We start from the raw sequence: 16,198 nt of genomic DNA, 5'->3' as shown, positions 1-16,198 counted from the left end.
GCGCGCGCGCGTGCGTGTGTGTTTCTTTGTAGGTGTAAGTTCTTTGGAGACCATGCTGGCCCACCTTTTTTCACAGCTCTTTGTCATCAGCGTTCAGATCATCCTTTTGCTGATCTTCATTCTGCTGGTCTTTAAAGTGAGTCTGTCTGTGTGTGTTAGTGGTAATACCTGTTTGTCTCAAGTTGAAGATCTGTGTTTGTTTTGGTTTTAAATCTTAATGTGTGTGGTCTGTTTATTAATGAAAAGTTAAAGGGATAGTTCTGTCATCATTTACTCACCCTCAAGTTGTTCTAAACATGTTTACACATTTTTTGTTCTGCTGAACACAATGGAAGACATTTGAAAATGGTTTGCAATGAGGCAGATCTGGGGCACCATTGACTCCCACAAATAAAATAATACTGTGGAGGTGAGTGGTGCCCCAGATCTGGTTGGTTACAATTTTTTTTAAATATTGTTCTTTGTGTTCAGCAGAACAAAGTAATTTGTGCAGATTTGGAATAACCTGAAAGTCACTTTTGTGACAATGTCACTTTATTGTATTTTTGTGTAACCTTCATTTTGATTGCTTAGAAGAAATCTTGGATTTTGATTGGAGTCTCAGTTAGCTTATTTTAACTGTAGTAACATTGGTCCAACCTAAGGTAAGCTTAATGGATAGAAACTGATACACATAATATTGATTCTCTGCACGCATTTGTAATGGGGCCGAAAGCATCTGAAGCAAGACATCTTGACCTTAATTGAATTAACTTGAACTTAAATTAACCAGAATGATTTTTCACTTTCCTTATTCATTAACTAAATAATTAAAAATCTTTAATATGTTTTGGTTTCGTTTTATTTACTTGGTATGTAATTTGTATATATTTATACCATGGGCTTATTGAATGCTTAATTCTGATTGGCTGAGAAATGGGTGCTGATTATTTTTCTGTAAACTGCAAACCTAACCTGTCAAATGTCTTAAAAATAGGCACCAGAGCAATGTTTAACAGTGGTATAAGCAGAATAATTGACTCCGGTCCTTTAAATATTTGAAAATAATGCACACCCTTGTGCAACGGCCCGTCGTCAATTATTCCTTACATATATATCTATCTATTTGTTAGATCTTGTAAGGATTTTTAGCAATGAGCCATATAAATGTATACACTATTCCTTAGTTTGCTGATTCTAGCAATTTGTGCTTAACCACAGTGGCAACAAAGTTATTCCTTTGGTAAAAGAACCAAATGTACAATAATTGTGGTAACATTATAGACACTGCTTCGACTGGCATGCACTGTGTAATCAGGCAATAAAAGCTGCGGGCGATGACACTCTTCACACTTGTGCAAGAATTTTGGCATTGTATCATGCCATTATGTTCAAATCATAAGTCCAATTTGAATAACAATTTGAAAAGAGATACAATAGATCTTTTAACAATGTATTGTTAAATGCTACACATACATATTGTTTTAGCAACATAATGTTGAATATAGTGTTCTATGGAAATGTTTGTATATAGTAACTGTACACTCACCTAAAGAATTATTAGGAACACCATACTAATACTGTGTTTGACTCCCTTTCGCCTTCAGAACTGCCTTAATTCTACGTGGCATTGATTCAAAAAGGTGCTGAAAGCATTCTTTAGAAATGTTGGCCCATATTGATTGGATAGCATCTTGCAATTGATGGAGATTTGTGAGATGCACATCCAGGGCACGAAGCTCCCATACCACCACATCCCAATGATGCTTTATTGGGCTGAGATCTGGTGACTGTGGTGGCCATTTTAGTACAGTGAACTCATTGTCATGTTCAAGAAACTAATTTGAAATGATGTGAGCTTTGTGACATGGTGCATTATCCTGCTGGAAGTAGCCATCAGAGGATGGGTACATGGTGGTCATAAAAGGATGCACATGGTCAGAAACAATGCTCAGGTAGGCCGTGGCATTTAAACAATGCCCAACTGACACTAAGGGGCCTAAAGTGTGCCAAGAAAACATCCCCCACACCATTACACCACCACCACCAGCCTGCACAGTGGTAACAAGGCATGACGGATCCATGTTCTCATTCTGTTTACGCCAAATTCTGACTCTACCATCTAAATGTCTCAACAGAATTCGAGACTCATCAGACCAGGCAACAGTTTTCAGCTGTCCAATTTTGGTGAGCTTGTGCAAATTGTAGCCTCATTTTCCTATTTTTAGTGGAGATGAGTGGTACCCGGTAGGGTCTTCTGCTGTCGTAGCCCATCCGCCTCAAGGTTGTGCGTGTTGTGGCTTCACAAATGCTTTGCTGCATACCTCGGTTGTAATGAGTGGTTATTTCAAAGTTGCTCTTCTATCAGCTTGAATCAGTCGGCCCATTCTCCTCTGACCTCTAGCATCAACAAGGCATTTTTGCCCACTGGACTGCCAAATACTGGATGTTTTTCCCTTTTCACATCATTCTTTTAAAACCCTAGAAATGGTTGTGCGTGAAAATCACAGTAACTGAGCAGATTGTGAAATACTCAGACCGGCCCGTCTGGCACCAACAACCATGCCACACTCAAAATTGCTTAAATCACCTTTCTTTCCCATTCTGACATTCCGTCAGGTGATTTTCTTGGCCAGGACCACACCCCTAAATGCATTGAAGCAACTACCATGTGATTGATTGATTAGATAATTGCATTAATGAGCAATTGAACAAGTGTTCCTAAAGATCCTTTAGATGAGTGTATATTTAATTCTTTCTTTCTTGTAATTATAATCACCATCTTTGTTTCTCTCCTGCAGATTCCTAATGAAGGATCTTTGGTTCTAGTGGTTTTATTGATTGTGCTTCAGGGTGTGACTGGAATCTCGTTTGGATTGGTCATCTCCTCTGCTATTGATGACGAGCAGTCAGCCAATCAGGCGGCTCTTGGAATTTTCTACCCTAACCTCATCATTAGCGGTATGCTTCTGACACTCAGTCAGGGTCAATACCATCCTTAAATTTCTCCCAATCCTCAAATGGTTTAGTCCAAGAAATGTAATAAGGGCTGTATGAGGGCTATATGATATGGGTGTGTACACTGGATTAATGGATCTGATTTTACAGTGTGTAAAATGATAATGGAATAAAGATGAGTGATTATTAAAGGACGATATAAAATATATGGCTGGTTATTGTGAAGAAGTGGAAGAGGAAATTGACCCCACTTACTGGTTATTATGAACAAAAACACAGTTCACAAATACAAGCTTTTGCACTCTCATGTATGTTCTTCCCTTAACACAGACATACTACAAAAATATACTTACACAGATGTACACTAATAAAGGATCTAAAGGAACTATTTGTGTTTCTCTGCACAGAAGAAAGTGTTAACTTAATAAAATCTGTGATCTGTCTTCTGTAGGTGTCATTTGGCCGGTCGAGTGCATACCATATCCTCTGCGTTATTTGAGTCTGGTTCTACCCCAGACTTATGCATCTGAAGCCCTGCGCTGTATCATGTATAGAGGTACAGTATGTGCTCTCATGCACGCACTCAGTAGGAACGTTTACTAAAGAGGTAGAAACTCATTACTCATTTTAGTAGAAAGCACATTTGTTACCAATTTCAATACCAAAACTAAAACACACAGTAGGAACGTTTTCTAAAGAGGTAGAAACTCATTACTCATTTTAGTAGAAAGCACATTTGTTACCAATTTCAATATCAAAACTAATATTCGATTGCACACAGTTTTTTATTTAGGTAAATATTAATACAAAAAAATTAACTACATTACATTACATACATTACATTACATTACATTAAATCAGTGGTACATGACAATTTTTTTTCAAATAAGTAACCATTTTTACAGTTAATATTCAATTAAACAATCTGTTTGCTTGATTCATTGTACTTATTAACAGATAGTGGAGCCATTTAATTAGAATGCATGTACACTGCAAGGCCTAATAAATGTTTTGCTCAGATGCAAAAAACGATATATGCCACCTAAATGAGATAATGATATTAAATAAATGCTCTTGAAACGTATAAAATATGTAGAGTTTGGTTCCAAAATGCAATAAACGCAATTTAAAAAAAGTGAGTTACTGCCTGTAATGAAGCACCTTGAGATGGAAGATCCATTTGCAGGCTTTATTACTCTCGTAGTCAGACAGGCAGAATATCAACACCAGCATACACCACAATATAGATAAGGCAGTCTCGTAGTCAATAAACAATCCAAAAGGTCAGGGCAGGCAGCAAGTAATCGTAATAACAAATAACAGATCAAAACCGGTAACCAAATAAACACAGACAGGGTAAACGCTCAGAAATGACAGACAGAGCAAATCAAGACTTCGCATTGAGGTGGCATTTGAGTCTGGCTTAAATAGGCAGTCTTTGATTTGGATCAGGTGGCAGGCAATCAGTCCTGGTATGTGGGTTTGTGGGTAGTGTAGTTTGACCAACACTAATATTCAGGGGATGGCTCCCTCTGGTGGTGATCGGGAGGCGGAGCAGGTGTCTCATTCACAACAGAGCCCCCCCCCTTCGAGCGGCTCCGAAGCGAGGTTGTGTGCGACGCCGGGGTCTACCACGAGGTCGAGGGGCCGGCTTGTCTGGGTGATTTCGATGGAACTCGGCGGTGAGTGAAGGGTCAAGGATGTCTCTCGCCCTTACCCAAGAGCGCTCCTCGGGGCCGTACCCCTCCCAGTCGACCAAGTACTCAAGATAACCTCCCCGGCGTCTAGAGTCGAGAAGGTCATGGACCTGATACGCTTCCTCGCCGCCGATCAGCAGGGGCGGTGGACCTAGCAGAGCGGCCACCTCCTCTCGCTCCCCTCTCGGACCACCAGCGGGTTTCAGCAGGGAAACATGAAAAGTGGGAGATATACGGTAAGTGGAAGGTAATGCCAATCGATATGAAACAGGATTAATTTTTCTAATAATTTTGAATGGACCCACATACCTGGGACTGAGTTTTTTGCAGGGAAGTCGAAGGCGGATATCTCGAGCGGAGAGCCAGACCCATTGCCCAGGTTGGTAGTCAGGATGAGCTCTGCGGAGACGATCAGCTTGGAGTTTCTGCCTTCTGATAGCTCTTTGCAGATGGTGATGTGCCTCGTTCCATGTCTCCTCGCTTCTGTGGAACCAACCATCGACAGCAGGTAGTTCTGAGGGTTCGCCCGTCCATGGGAAGAGAGGAGGTTGGTATCCGAGGATACATTTAAAGGGAGTGACACCGGTGGCTGGCTTTATGAGGGAGTTTTGGGCGTACTCTGCCCACATCAGGTAACGACTCCAATCCGCCTGGTTCTGATGACAGTAGGAACGTAGGAAGCGAGTGATTTCTTGGTTAAGACGCTCTGTCTGACCGTTAGCCTGTGGATGGTACCCAGAAGTGAGGCTGATGTTTACATTGAGGAGTTTAAAGAAGGCTGACCATATGCGTGATGTAAATTGGGGACCTCTATCAGATACAATATCTTCAGGCAGACCGTAGAATCTGAACACGTAGTTACACAGGCTCTCTGCTGCCTCAAATGCTGTAGGTAGCTTAGGTAGGGGAATGAGGCGACAGGCTTTAGAAAAACGGTCGACGACCGTGAGAATTACTGTGTTGTTGTTGGAGACAGGCAGATCGGTAACAAAGTCTATGGCAATGTGGGACCAGGGCCGTTGTGGAATGGGCAGAGGTTGTAAGAGGCCAGCAGGGAGTAGGTGAGAGGCTTTTGTGATGTTACATACGGAGCAATTTCTGACAAATGTGGTGATATCGGCTGACATAGAAGGCCACCAAAACTTGTTCTGAACAAGGTTGATTGTAGCAGGAATGCCTGGATGCCCGGAGCTGGGGAATGCATGAATGTGGGTGAGTAATCTGGAACGAAGGTCCTCGGGTACGAAAGTCTTGTTGGGTGGACAGCCATCAGGAGGAGGAGAGAGCGTGTTAGCCTGGTCGATTTCAGTCATAAGATCCCACTGAACTGGAGCCATGATAATGGTGTCTGGTAGGATAGTTTCATCAGAGGAGCGTGCACTGGAGTCTGGGTACAAGCGTGAGAGAGCGTCCGCTATAGTGTTCTTCGTACCTGGGCGATAAGTCACAGTGAAATTGAATCGGGTGAAGAACATGGCCCATCGTGCCTGTCGGTGATTCATACGCTTGGCTGAACGAAGATATTCCAAGTTTCTGTGGTCGGTTAGGACGGTGAATGGATGCTGCGAACCCTCCAGCCAATGGCGAATGCTGATTTCATCGCGAGGAGTTCGCGGTCGCCCACATCATAATTTCGTTCAGTGGAGTTAAGCTTACGGGAATAGTAGGCGCATGGGTACATCTTTTGGGCAGGACCCTGTCGTTGTGACAGTACAGCTCCCAGTCCAGTGTTAGAGGCATCCACCTCGACGAGAAAGGGTACAGCAGGGTCAGGGTGATGAAGAATGGGTGCCGTGGAGAAGCATACCTTGAGCCGTTGGAAAGCGGTGACTGCCTCGGGAGACCAGGTGAGACGAGCGGGAGCCTTCTTAGTCATGGCTGTTAAAGGTGCTGCAGTAATGCTGAAGTTGCGAATGAATCGTCGATAGAAGTTGGCGAATCCTAGGAAGCGTTGGAGTTCTTTAATGGTAGTGGGTTGTGGCCAGTTGATTACAGCTTGCACTTTAGACTCGTCCATAGCGACCCCTTCGGCTGAAATGATGTAGCCCAGGAAGGATGTTGAGGTGCTATGGAACTCACATTTTTCGACTTTGGCGTAGAGCTTAAACTGGAGTAAACGTTTCAACACTGCACGTACATGCTGGATGTGTTCTTCGAGTGATTCTGAATGTATGAGGATGTCATCGATGTATACTATCACCCAGCGATCGAGCATCTCCCGGAAGACATCATTAATGAAGGACTGGAACACAGACGGACTGACAGAAAGGCCGAAGGGCATCACCAAATATTCATAGTGACCAGACTGGGTAGAAAAGGCGGTCTTCCACTCATCACCCTCCCTAATGCAGATGAGATTGTAAGCGCTGCGAAGATCCAGCTTGGTGAAGAACCTGGCTTTTCTGAGTTGTTCCAAGGCTGACGGGACCAGAGGTAGGGGGTAGCGAAATTTGACAATTACTTCGTTCAGGGCACGGTAGTCAATGCAGGGTCGTAGACTCCCATCTTTTTTCTTAACAAAGAAGAACCCTGATGAAGCGGGTGAAACTGAATGACGGATGAAGCCCTTGGCCAGTTCTTCGTTGATGTATTTCTTCATGGCCTCAGATTCGGGTTGAGAGAGAGGGAAAATCCTGCCTTTAGGGGGCGTAGCGTTAGGTAGCAACTCGATGCTACAGTCACTGGGGCGATGAGGTGGTAATTCTGATGCCCTTTCCTTGCTGAACGCTTCCGCGAGATCTGAATAAACCTCTCGTAACCCGGGGATTCTGGGAGATTCGGATGTGGTAATGGTGGCGTTGAGCTGGAGAGATGATTGAGCAGTGATGCAGTGTGCATTACATGATGTGTCCCAGTCAGTGATGCGACTCTCTGTCCACGAGATTACGGGGTTGTGTTGCTGTAGCCAAGGTAGTCCCAGAATGAGTGGGTGATGAGGGGAAGTAATGACATGAAACTGAATGGTCTCTTGGTGTTGTGAGCCAACTTGCAGAAGTAAGGGTTGTGTTAGAAATTTTATCTCTCCATCTCCGAGAGGTCTTCCATCTATCGCCTCCACTGCCAAACGAGAGGGACACTTTATTAAAGGGATGGCATTTAGGCGAACAAAGTTCCCTGCTGCTCCTGAATCAATGAGGGCTAGCGTATGAATCACTCTTCCTAGCATCTTTAACTGAACTTCAATCTGGATGTTATTATTAGAGTGAGGTGAGAAAATGTTTGAACTCACCAGGGTATTTCTTTGGTTGGGAGGTCGAGTGGGACAAGATGATAGTAAATGGCCGGGTTTACCGCAGTACAGGCATAGTTGGTGGTGAATCCGACGTTCCCTCTCCTCTGGAGTGAGGCGAGTGAAGCCCAGTTGCATGGGTTCAGCGAGTTCAGGTTGATGTACTTGAGGGGGTGCGCGGCGAGCTCGGATCAGATTGTCGATCTGGATAGAGAGTTCAATGAAATCTGCTAATTCTCTTCCCTCGTCGCGGCAGGCCAGTTCCGACTGTAGCTCATAATTTAATCCTCGTCGGTAAATTAACTTTAGCGGTTTGTCATCCCAGCCGGCCTGAGCAGCAAGTGTGTGGAAAGTTAAGGCGTATTCAGCAGCTGATTGGTTACCTTGGACGATGTTCAGTAAACGCTCCTCTGCGCTCTCTCCTCCTGCAGTATGTTGAAACACTTGTCGAAACTGGTGCCGTCCTCCTTCCAGACCGCTGTGGCCCATTCCAATGCCCTGCCCGTGAGCAGCGTGCATACAAAAGCTATCCGACTAGCTTCGGTGGGGTACAAAGCTGGCTGCTGTGTAACAAAGAGTGAGCATTGCATCAGAAATCCCTTACATTTTGCCGGATCTCCGTTGAACTTGTCGGGGAACGCTAATCGTGGATTGGCAGCTGGATACACCGCGGGGCTCGCGGGAGGTGGCGGCTTGGTTGGTGCAGCGTTAGCCGCCGCGGCTAATCCTCGTAGAGCCTGTACGGCCGTGACAAGTTCACCCGTGAGATTGGTGAGACGTGCGAGTTGTTCCTGGTGTCCTGCAAGTTGCTGAGCTTGAGTAATGAGCTCGACTGAGAGCTGAGAGATGGCCGCTGGATCACTCTGCGGCGAAGTCTTCTGTAATGAAGCACCTTGAGATGGAAGATCCATTTGCAGGCTTTATTACTCTCGTAGTCAGACAGGCAGAATATCAACACCAGCATACACCACAATATAGATAAGGCAGTCTCGTAGTCAATAAACAATCCAAAAGGTCAGGGCAGGCAGCAAGTAATCGTAATAACAAATAACAGATCAAAACCGGTAACCAAATAAACACAGACAGGGTAAACGCTCAGAAATGACAGACAGAGCAAATCAAGACTTCGCATTGAGGTGGCATTTGAGTCTGGCTTAAATAGGCAGTCTTTGATTTGGGTCAGGTGGCAGGCAATCAGTCCTGGTATGTGGGTTTGTGGGTAGTGTAGTTTGACCAACACTAATATTCAGGGGATGGCTCCCTCTGGTGGTGATCGGGAGGCGGAGCAGGTGTCTCATTCACAACACTGCCAAAATCAGTATTATATTGGGTCATTATTTAAATGTAAAATCTTAATTTTACGCAAAATACAATAACCGCCGTGTTATTCTGTCATCTTTTTCGTTAAAACACGATAAACGCCACCCCTCCTTTTCTACAGAACGCAATAAATCAGCTCCACAAATTACAGCGCACCATTACACGCATTGTAAACTAACAATAGTGGCGCGTTGAGTACACGGAATCTTAGTTTTCCCTTATATTGTACTTCGTGATCAACAAACAAACAAAAACAAAATAATACTTTGATGGCATTGTTAACCTGTGGGGGTTTTCTGTGACGAGAAAGAAACGAAAGCCATCAACATCTAATCATTTACGTGAGAAGCACTCGGAAGACGGAAAATGCCGGTTGCTTGTTCCCCCTGGCAGCATCAAGCTCTCTCGTGCTAACACATTGACCCCAGGGGATCTTATGAAAAACTTTTATTTTACAAAAATTGAGCAGGACCAAACATTTTACAGCTGATCGCGGTCAAAAAAGTTCAGCGACGACATCCCAAGTATAACCTCAGCAATGACAGTGTACTTAATATGACAAAGTAAGTGTTTTGGTTAATGCCATTAATGTTTAATTTTAATACCACTAGTCAACTAAATGAATATAACATGGCAAAGATGAATGCACATTTATATATTGATTCAATAGATTTATAGCATTTTGAAAAAAACTTGAAATGGATTTATTGCATTTTGTGGAAAAAAATTATTCCTTTTTTTTATAATTCTTTGAAAATCAAATTATGGATTTGAATATTTTATGTTTTTATAACATAAAGATGCTATGTGAAAGTTTGTAACAGAAAATAGTGGTTTTCATCTTGTCACTTTCTTGGTAACTTTTTACTGAAATTACTCAAAATGGATTTATTGCCTTTTGGAACCAAACTCTTCATATGCTCATCAAATCTTGTACTTCGAATTCGCTTCAGGCCATTTATTAAGTACCAGTTTGTTGGCAGAATCCATTAAGGGTCTTATCAAAATAATGCTAATTTACAAGAAAACTTGTCAGACACACTTTTTTGCATCTGAGCTCTTCACTTGTTGTTTTATGTTTTGACGAGCTCAGATTTTGACATGTATCCATTTGTTATCTTGTTTCTGACATCCTGTAAAGAACTTTACTAAATGTACTGTACACGTTAAGGTGTGTGTATACACCTAGATGACTGATGATATATAACAAACTCAATGGTTGTCGAGTTCCATGTTTGGGACAAGTTGATTTTCCTTTGTACAGTTCACAAAAACTGTCTCTGTAGTTTACATCACACACCTCAGTTTAACACTCCTACCCACACGCCTTACACATCCAACGTGTCTTCTGTGATCAGCCAATACATATGAATGCCCACACTGTCATCTTGAAGCCCCACCTGCCTAACATTTTCTCTCTGATACAAACATCTTAAATTACAGTAGACTTCAGGACACTTGACTCTCTGATTATCTAATCTCTCCTCTTTCAATTATTTACAGTGCAAGTCTTTATGCCTACTGACAGCACTGCTGCGGTAGACTGTAAAAGGCAAGAAGGACGCCAATAATTTTATATTTAAGTTTCCAAACAAATAAAAAGTATTAAAGTTAAAGACGCCTAATACTGTCATAGATCAGAGGTGAGGCTCTTTGATGTTACAGGAATGATACGGGCTGTACACAGAGCTTAACTATGACATCAGCGAGGCATTACTCTGGGAGGAGTCATGTTAACTGGTAGTGCTTTGTTTGATTTTCCACTCATTTATATAGAAAGATGGCATAACTAAGCAGACCCCACCTTTGGCATATAGTGTGAAACATTCAGAGTGTGACTAACCACAGTTTGTTTTGATGTTACGCACAATTTAGGTGCATCACATCAAAACAGGTACATTTGAAATGGATTATATTATAATAATAACAGGCTTGGTGATTCTTGATTGTAGGCTTAGACTAGGCTATGTTTATGAATTTACATGTATTTATTGTCTAGTGTGAAATCTTGTTCTGGCACTAACCATCTTTGATTCTCTAATACCACATTTAGGTTGGGGTTTGTCCCGTATGATGGTTTGGCGAGGGTTTGCTGTCACTCTGGGCTGGAACACATTCTTCCTCATGCTGGCGACTATCATTCTGAAGTTGAGAAGTTGAGAGACAGTGCCAAGCTAAAAGTGCTTTAGATTAGAGATAGCGGCATCAGACGACACACAGGTTTCATCAGCACAGCCTATGGAAGCCTATGGAGTGTGTGCCCGGACAAACTGATTGAAAAATCATTGACATTTAGATCTACAAATCTGAGCCGCATTAAGATGCCATTTTTCCAGGAGTTGGTAATCAGGACTGAGGACCATCAGCATGAAACTCAGGGCATCTATTAACCATCTAAGAGATCAGACACAGATTTCAGCACATCTTTGGTCAGATAGTAATTACAAATGATCATATCACGTGTCACTTATTTTGAGTTTCACATGGGCTTCAGACGTTTTAAGAAAGGCAAAAAGCAGTCACGCAAAAAGAACCAAAACTCAATTAGTGGAGACCATAACTTGGTTACTGGGGTTTGCCAAATGTTTATTTAAGCACAACTTTCATACTCTTTCCCTTGGGTTATGTATTGTGTATTAAATGTACAGACTAGCTTCTGTGTGCCTGAATGTTTAATGCCTTGTGTGCCAGTATACCTTAGATAGCATAACTTGCCTACCTGCATTGCTTTGTGGAAGCCTGTAGTTGCCCACCCTTGTGCCCCTTCATTTATATATATATTTTTTTCTGTTTTCTGGGCAATATACAGCAGTGTACAATCCCCCCTTTGCACAATGTTTTATTTTCTAATTGCTGCATATTGATAGTTCTGGACCAGGGGTGGGGGAGCCCTGGTCCTGGGGGGCCGCTGTCCTGCAGAGTTTGGTTCCGGCCCTAATTAAACACACCTGAAAAATCAAATTAAAAGCCGTTTCTCAATGTTAAGGAAGGATCCTCGGAAGCCAGAATTTCTAGGATGCTACGTCATCGACGTCCGTCGAAGGACTGTTCCAATCTCGAGGATCCTCGAAATTTCAGCCAAGGACTGAGTCCTTCGTTCGAGAAATATCCCATATACAGGAAAGGATGCATATGTGTATCCTTCGCGATCTTCACGCGCTGAAATCCCCCACAATCCTATGTGCGCAGTACCGAAAGCACACCTTTCAATCACGCAATGAAGTGCACTTGCTAGCCTGTTCCGTTTAACGTGTTCTCCAAATGCTTAAGAGTAGCCTTGCCTAGCCTCTGAAGGAAGTGACTTGTAAGGACTAGTCCTGCCAAGGAAGTATCCTTGACATTGAGAAACTGCTAGTGTCTTCAGGATTACTTGGACATTAAATTCGGGTGTGTTTGATTGGGGTTGGAGCTGGGCTCTGCGGGACGGTGGCCCTCCGGGACCCAGGGTTCCCCACTCCTGTTCTAGACTGTTACTACACATCAAACCGCCAGTAATAAATTAACACTCTCACGGTCACCCCCGGTTTCACAGACAAGGCTTAAGGTTAGTCCTAAACTTAAATACATGTTGGAGCTCTCAACAGAAAATTACTTGCACTGACAAATCTAAAGTGCCATTAATTTGTCTTTTTCTAAAAGATGGCTTTAGATAAGCCTTGTCTGTGAAACCAGGTCTTTGTGTATATATAAAACACACCCAGATGGTATGGATTGTATATACTCTAAAGATTAATGTTAAAAAAGGAACACTAATTGATTCAGTGATGATGTTGATGAGATAATGAAGTGATGAATCAACATTAATGATGAACACCAGCCACCAGATGATGAACAACCACAATTTCTGAAGAAAAGATTAATAACAAGAAGTCACCATAACAGTGATTCGCTTTACCTTTAGCTGGGTACTTGACTCTTGATTTCTTGTTTTTGTAAAACAAAAAGCCAAAATAATATGATTTGCTTGTTGATGCTGATATTAGTACCATGATAGACCCCATACAGCAGTGTTGTGATGGTTTTGGTGAAGAATATAAAAAACACTGATTCAGTGTTAATTTTTTTTAACACCCTGGGTGTGGATTATCATCACTGTTAATTTAACACTGGTGGTTTTGCTGTGATAGTTGTAAGTTACTAAGTGCCATAAAGAAAATGGAAGGAAGAATGAATGTCAACGTTTGCATTTGAAGTCAGTGCTAACATTACAGTGCAGACCCATACTCTGAATTATATGGAATGTTATGTTTTATATATATATGGCTAATTTTGAGTGCAATATGTGATGGTCAGAATACAAACATGTTTAATAAAAACTGGTAAAAATATTTTTGGGTATATAAGCTTACATGTGTTTCCCTTTCTTTTTATAACTTCTGTCAATTTGTTGTGTTCCTCTTGCAATCTCAAAGTAATATTAGGATATTTATACCTTTATCTTTTTTGAACAGGTTCTGGTTATGTTTATTTTTAAGTATTTAACCCACAGCCAGACTGAACAAATCTAGGCCACATATAAAGCTAAAGTGGCTAATTTTCACATTAGATTTAGCTTAAAACAACACTATGTAGTTTCCATGTAAAATTGACTTACGGCTCCCCCATGTGGTTGAAAAGTGCAACAGTGCCTGGTATCAGAGACTCTTCTGCAGGCAGGGGGAGGGGCGGTGCTGTGTTTCCTACCCTCCACCGCCACTTTCAGAGTGTGCTTGTAGCAGCTAGGAGGCTGCTCAGGTTGCAGCAACAGTACAATTTGTCCAGTTAAAAGATGTTCTATCACTGAAATAATTTTAGAGACATTATTTAAAGGTAAAAAAACTACATAGTGTTGCAGAGATAACTGTGAGTAAACCATTTGTTGAAACTTTTCCTAAAAAGTGTATAAATGGTGGTTAAAATGATAAAACAAACTTTACGGTATATACAATAACCTGCTTACAGCTGAATTTTGTAATAGACCTTGCTGGTTTTATATTTTCTCAGTCTGGCTTAAGTTTAAAGGATCATTAGTCCATTTTCTTAAAAAAATCCAGATAATTTACTCACCACCATCTCAAATGAGGCATAAGGGTCTTATCTAGCGAAATGATTATCATTTTTGGCAAGAAAAATAAAAAAATATGCACTTTTAAACCACAACTTCTCGTCTTCTTCCGGTCCTGTGACGCGCCAGCGTGTCCTCACATAATAAGTCATCACGTCAAGAGGTCAATACTACAGTAGCATTTACTTGTTTTGTGTGTTTTTATCAAAGTTTCTTTTACGTCTGCTGTGAAGATAAAGCAGGACTGATCTTAATGATGTCATCTGTGTTTTTATTTGTTGCAGGGACTGTCCCCATCTTTTCCATTACCAACCCAAGAACATTTCTGCATTTCAAACTTTTGCTTACTTTAAGATCACTTTTGGGTTTTAAGGAATATTATAAAAATCACAAGCTTATTTGTTTCAAAATATGAGTCTTCCTGTAACTCAAAGCACATTTTTCTAAGATGTGGGTCAAAGGTCAAATACTTCCAACATGCTAGTATGGAAATAAAGATAAAGCAACTTAAAGTGAGACTGGAATTAATCTTATCTGATGTCTACTGATTCATGTCAAGTTTTTTTTAATTAGAACTCTGTGGAAATATGCCAGTGATGCAGTGATGAGAGGAAATATGAATGTGGGGTTAGACCACTGGGTAGACTGAGTCAGGTGCATTACGTCAGCTAGTGACTTCAGCTAATGACATACCATCGCTTGGTTGTCTGTAGTGTTACAGTTCTCGTGCTGTTTGTCAGTATTAGATCCATACATGCAGACTGTTTGAAAAATTGTTTTACCGGTTTTAAAAGACCAAGCTTACAATTTATTATATCTTGTGGATATTATTTCTATTTTAGCATGCAAGTGTACTGGAGACAGGTCATGGTCTCGAGACTGTACTTTAGAACATTTTTATAAATATTCCAGTTTTTAACTGTATACGTCAAGGTTTTTTAGAGTTCTCCAATTTACTTTTTTTACTGTATCATTTTAAAAAAAAATTAAAGTTACAAACATTATGTGAGCAGCTGGAAGTTTTTCCGCGCTGAAAGCATGCACACCAAAGCTTTTTTATGTAGCTGAATATACTTCTGTGATACTTCTGCTTTGTTTATCAGTGGTTGTACGATGCACCGGTTGGTTGTTGTGGTATTTGTCCCGCCCCTCCTACACTGTGATTGGATGGCTGTGTGAGAACTGACATTGACGAGCTGAGCTTTTCACTCAAAGTTGAATATTTTTCAGAGTGTCGAGTTTCAGTGCAAAAAAAAACGCCAGTTGCTGGCTTTTTTGAAGTACGCTGCGCTTCCAATGAAAACAATTGAAAACCTTTGCCGGCCAGCGGCGTAAAGCTTTGATGTGCATGCCCCCTTAGGGTTATGTGGATCTTTCAAATAAATTTAAGGAGTTCTGATCTAGGGCCCTATCTTGCACCCAGCGCAACTGACTTTGTCAGTGACGCATGTATCATTTCGTATTTTGCACCGGCGCACAGCGGGTTTTTCCCTCCAAAGACGCACGTCGGCAAACTAGGGAATGAACTTGCGCTCCCTGGGCGGTTCAGCGCAAAAAAGGAGGCGTGCTCCGGCGCAAACCATCTCTTATGCTATTTTGCAGTTTCAAAAAACAATTGGGCTACTAACCAAAAAAACTAGTCTAAAGTCATTGCCGGGTTGCGCGTAGTTCATTATGCTATTTTAAGGGCGCATGCTTGACCATAATGTATAGCATGCACAACGCGCATTGCTTATCTAATCTACACAGATGCAACAGTTATTTTTGCAAATCATAAATTGCTACAATAAAAAAATATTAATACATGAGATAAGGGAAATCATTAAATCTTAAATTGTTACAATAAAAAAATATTAATACATGAGATAAGGGAAATCATTGTGTGAGCATTGTGGTTTTTATTTATTTTGTGTGGCAGCGTTAAACAATTATCATGCAAATAGCGATTAAAATATTTTCATAATTTTGTTG

The 16,198-nt window shown here is 41.5% G+C and overlaps 1 protein-coding gene across 4 annotated transcripts in view; it reads left to right on the top strand.

Annotated features, from left to right (window-relative positions):
- abch1 (ATP-binding cassette, sub-family H, member 1) overlaps positions 1–14,012 on the top strand; it is a 50,347-nt gene extending 36,335 nt beyond the window's left edge. For 2 of the 4 annotated variants that reach the window (XM_055172305.2, XM_055172306.2), the window contains exons 17-20: positions 33–136; positions 2,781–2,940; positions 3,389–3,493; positions 11,237–14,011. In XM_055172305.2, coding sequence (XP_055028280.1) covers positions 33–136; positions 2,781–2,940; positions 3,389–3,493; positions 11,237–11,343 — 476 coding nt within the window. In that variant the 3' untranslated portion in view covers positions 11,344–14,011. Of the gene's footprint in view, positions 1–32; positions 137–2,780; positions 2,941–3,388; positions 3,494–11,236 lie in introns of all 4 variants that reach the window. The other 2 variants (XM_055172303.2, XM_055172304.2) reach the window with 2 other exon arrangements.
- Positions 14,013–16,198: the final 2,186 nt, after the last annotated feature.

Source organism: Misgurnus anguillicaudatus, chromosome 7 (genome assembly GCF_027580225.2).
Source record: "Misgurnus anguillicaudatus chromosome 7, ASM2758022v2, whole genome shotgun sequence".
NCBI classification, from domain to species: Eukaryota; Metazoa; Chordata; class Actinopteri; order Cypriniformes; family Cobitidae; genus Misgurnus; species Misgurnus anguillicaudatus.
This window is presented reverse-complemented; position numbering and strand designations above follow the sequence as displayed.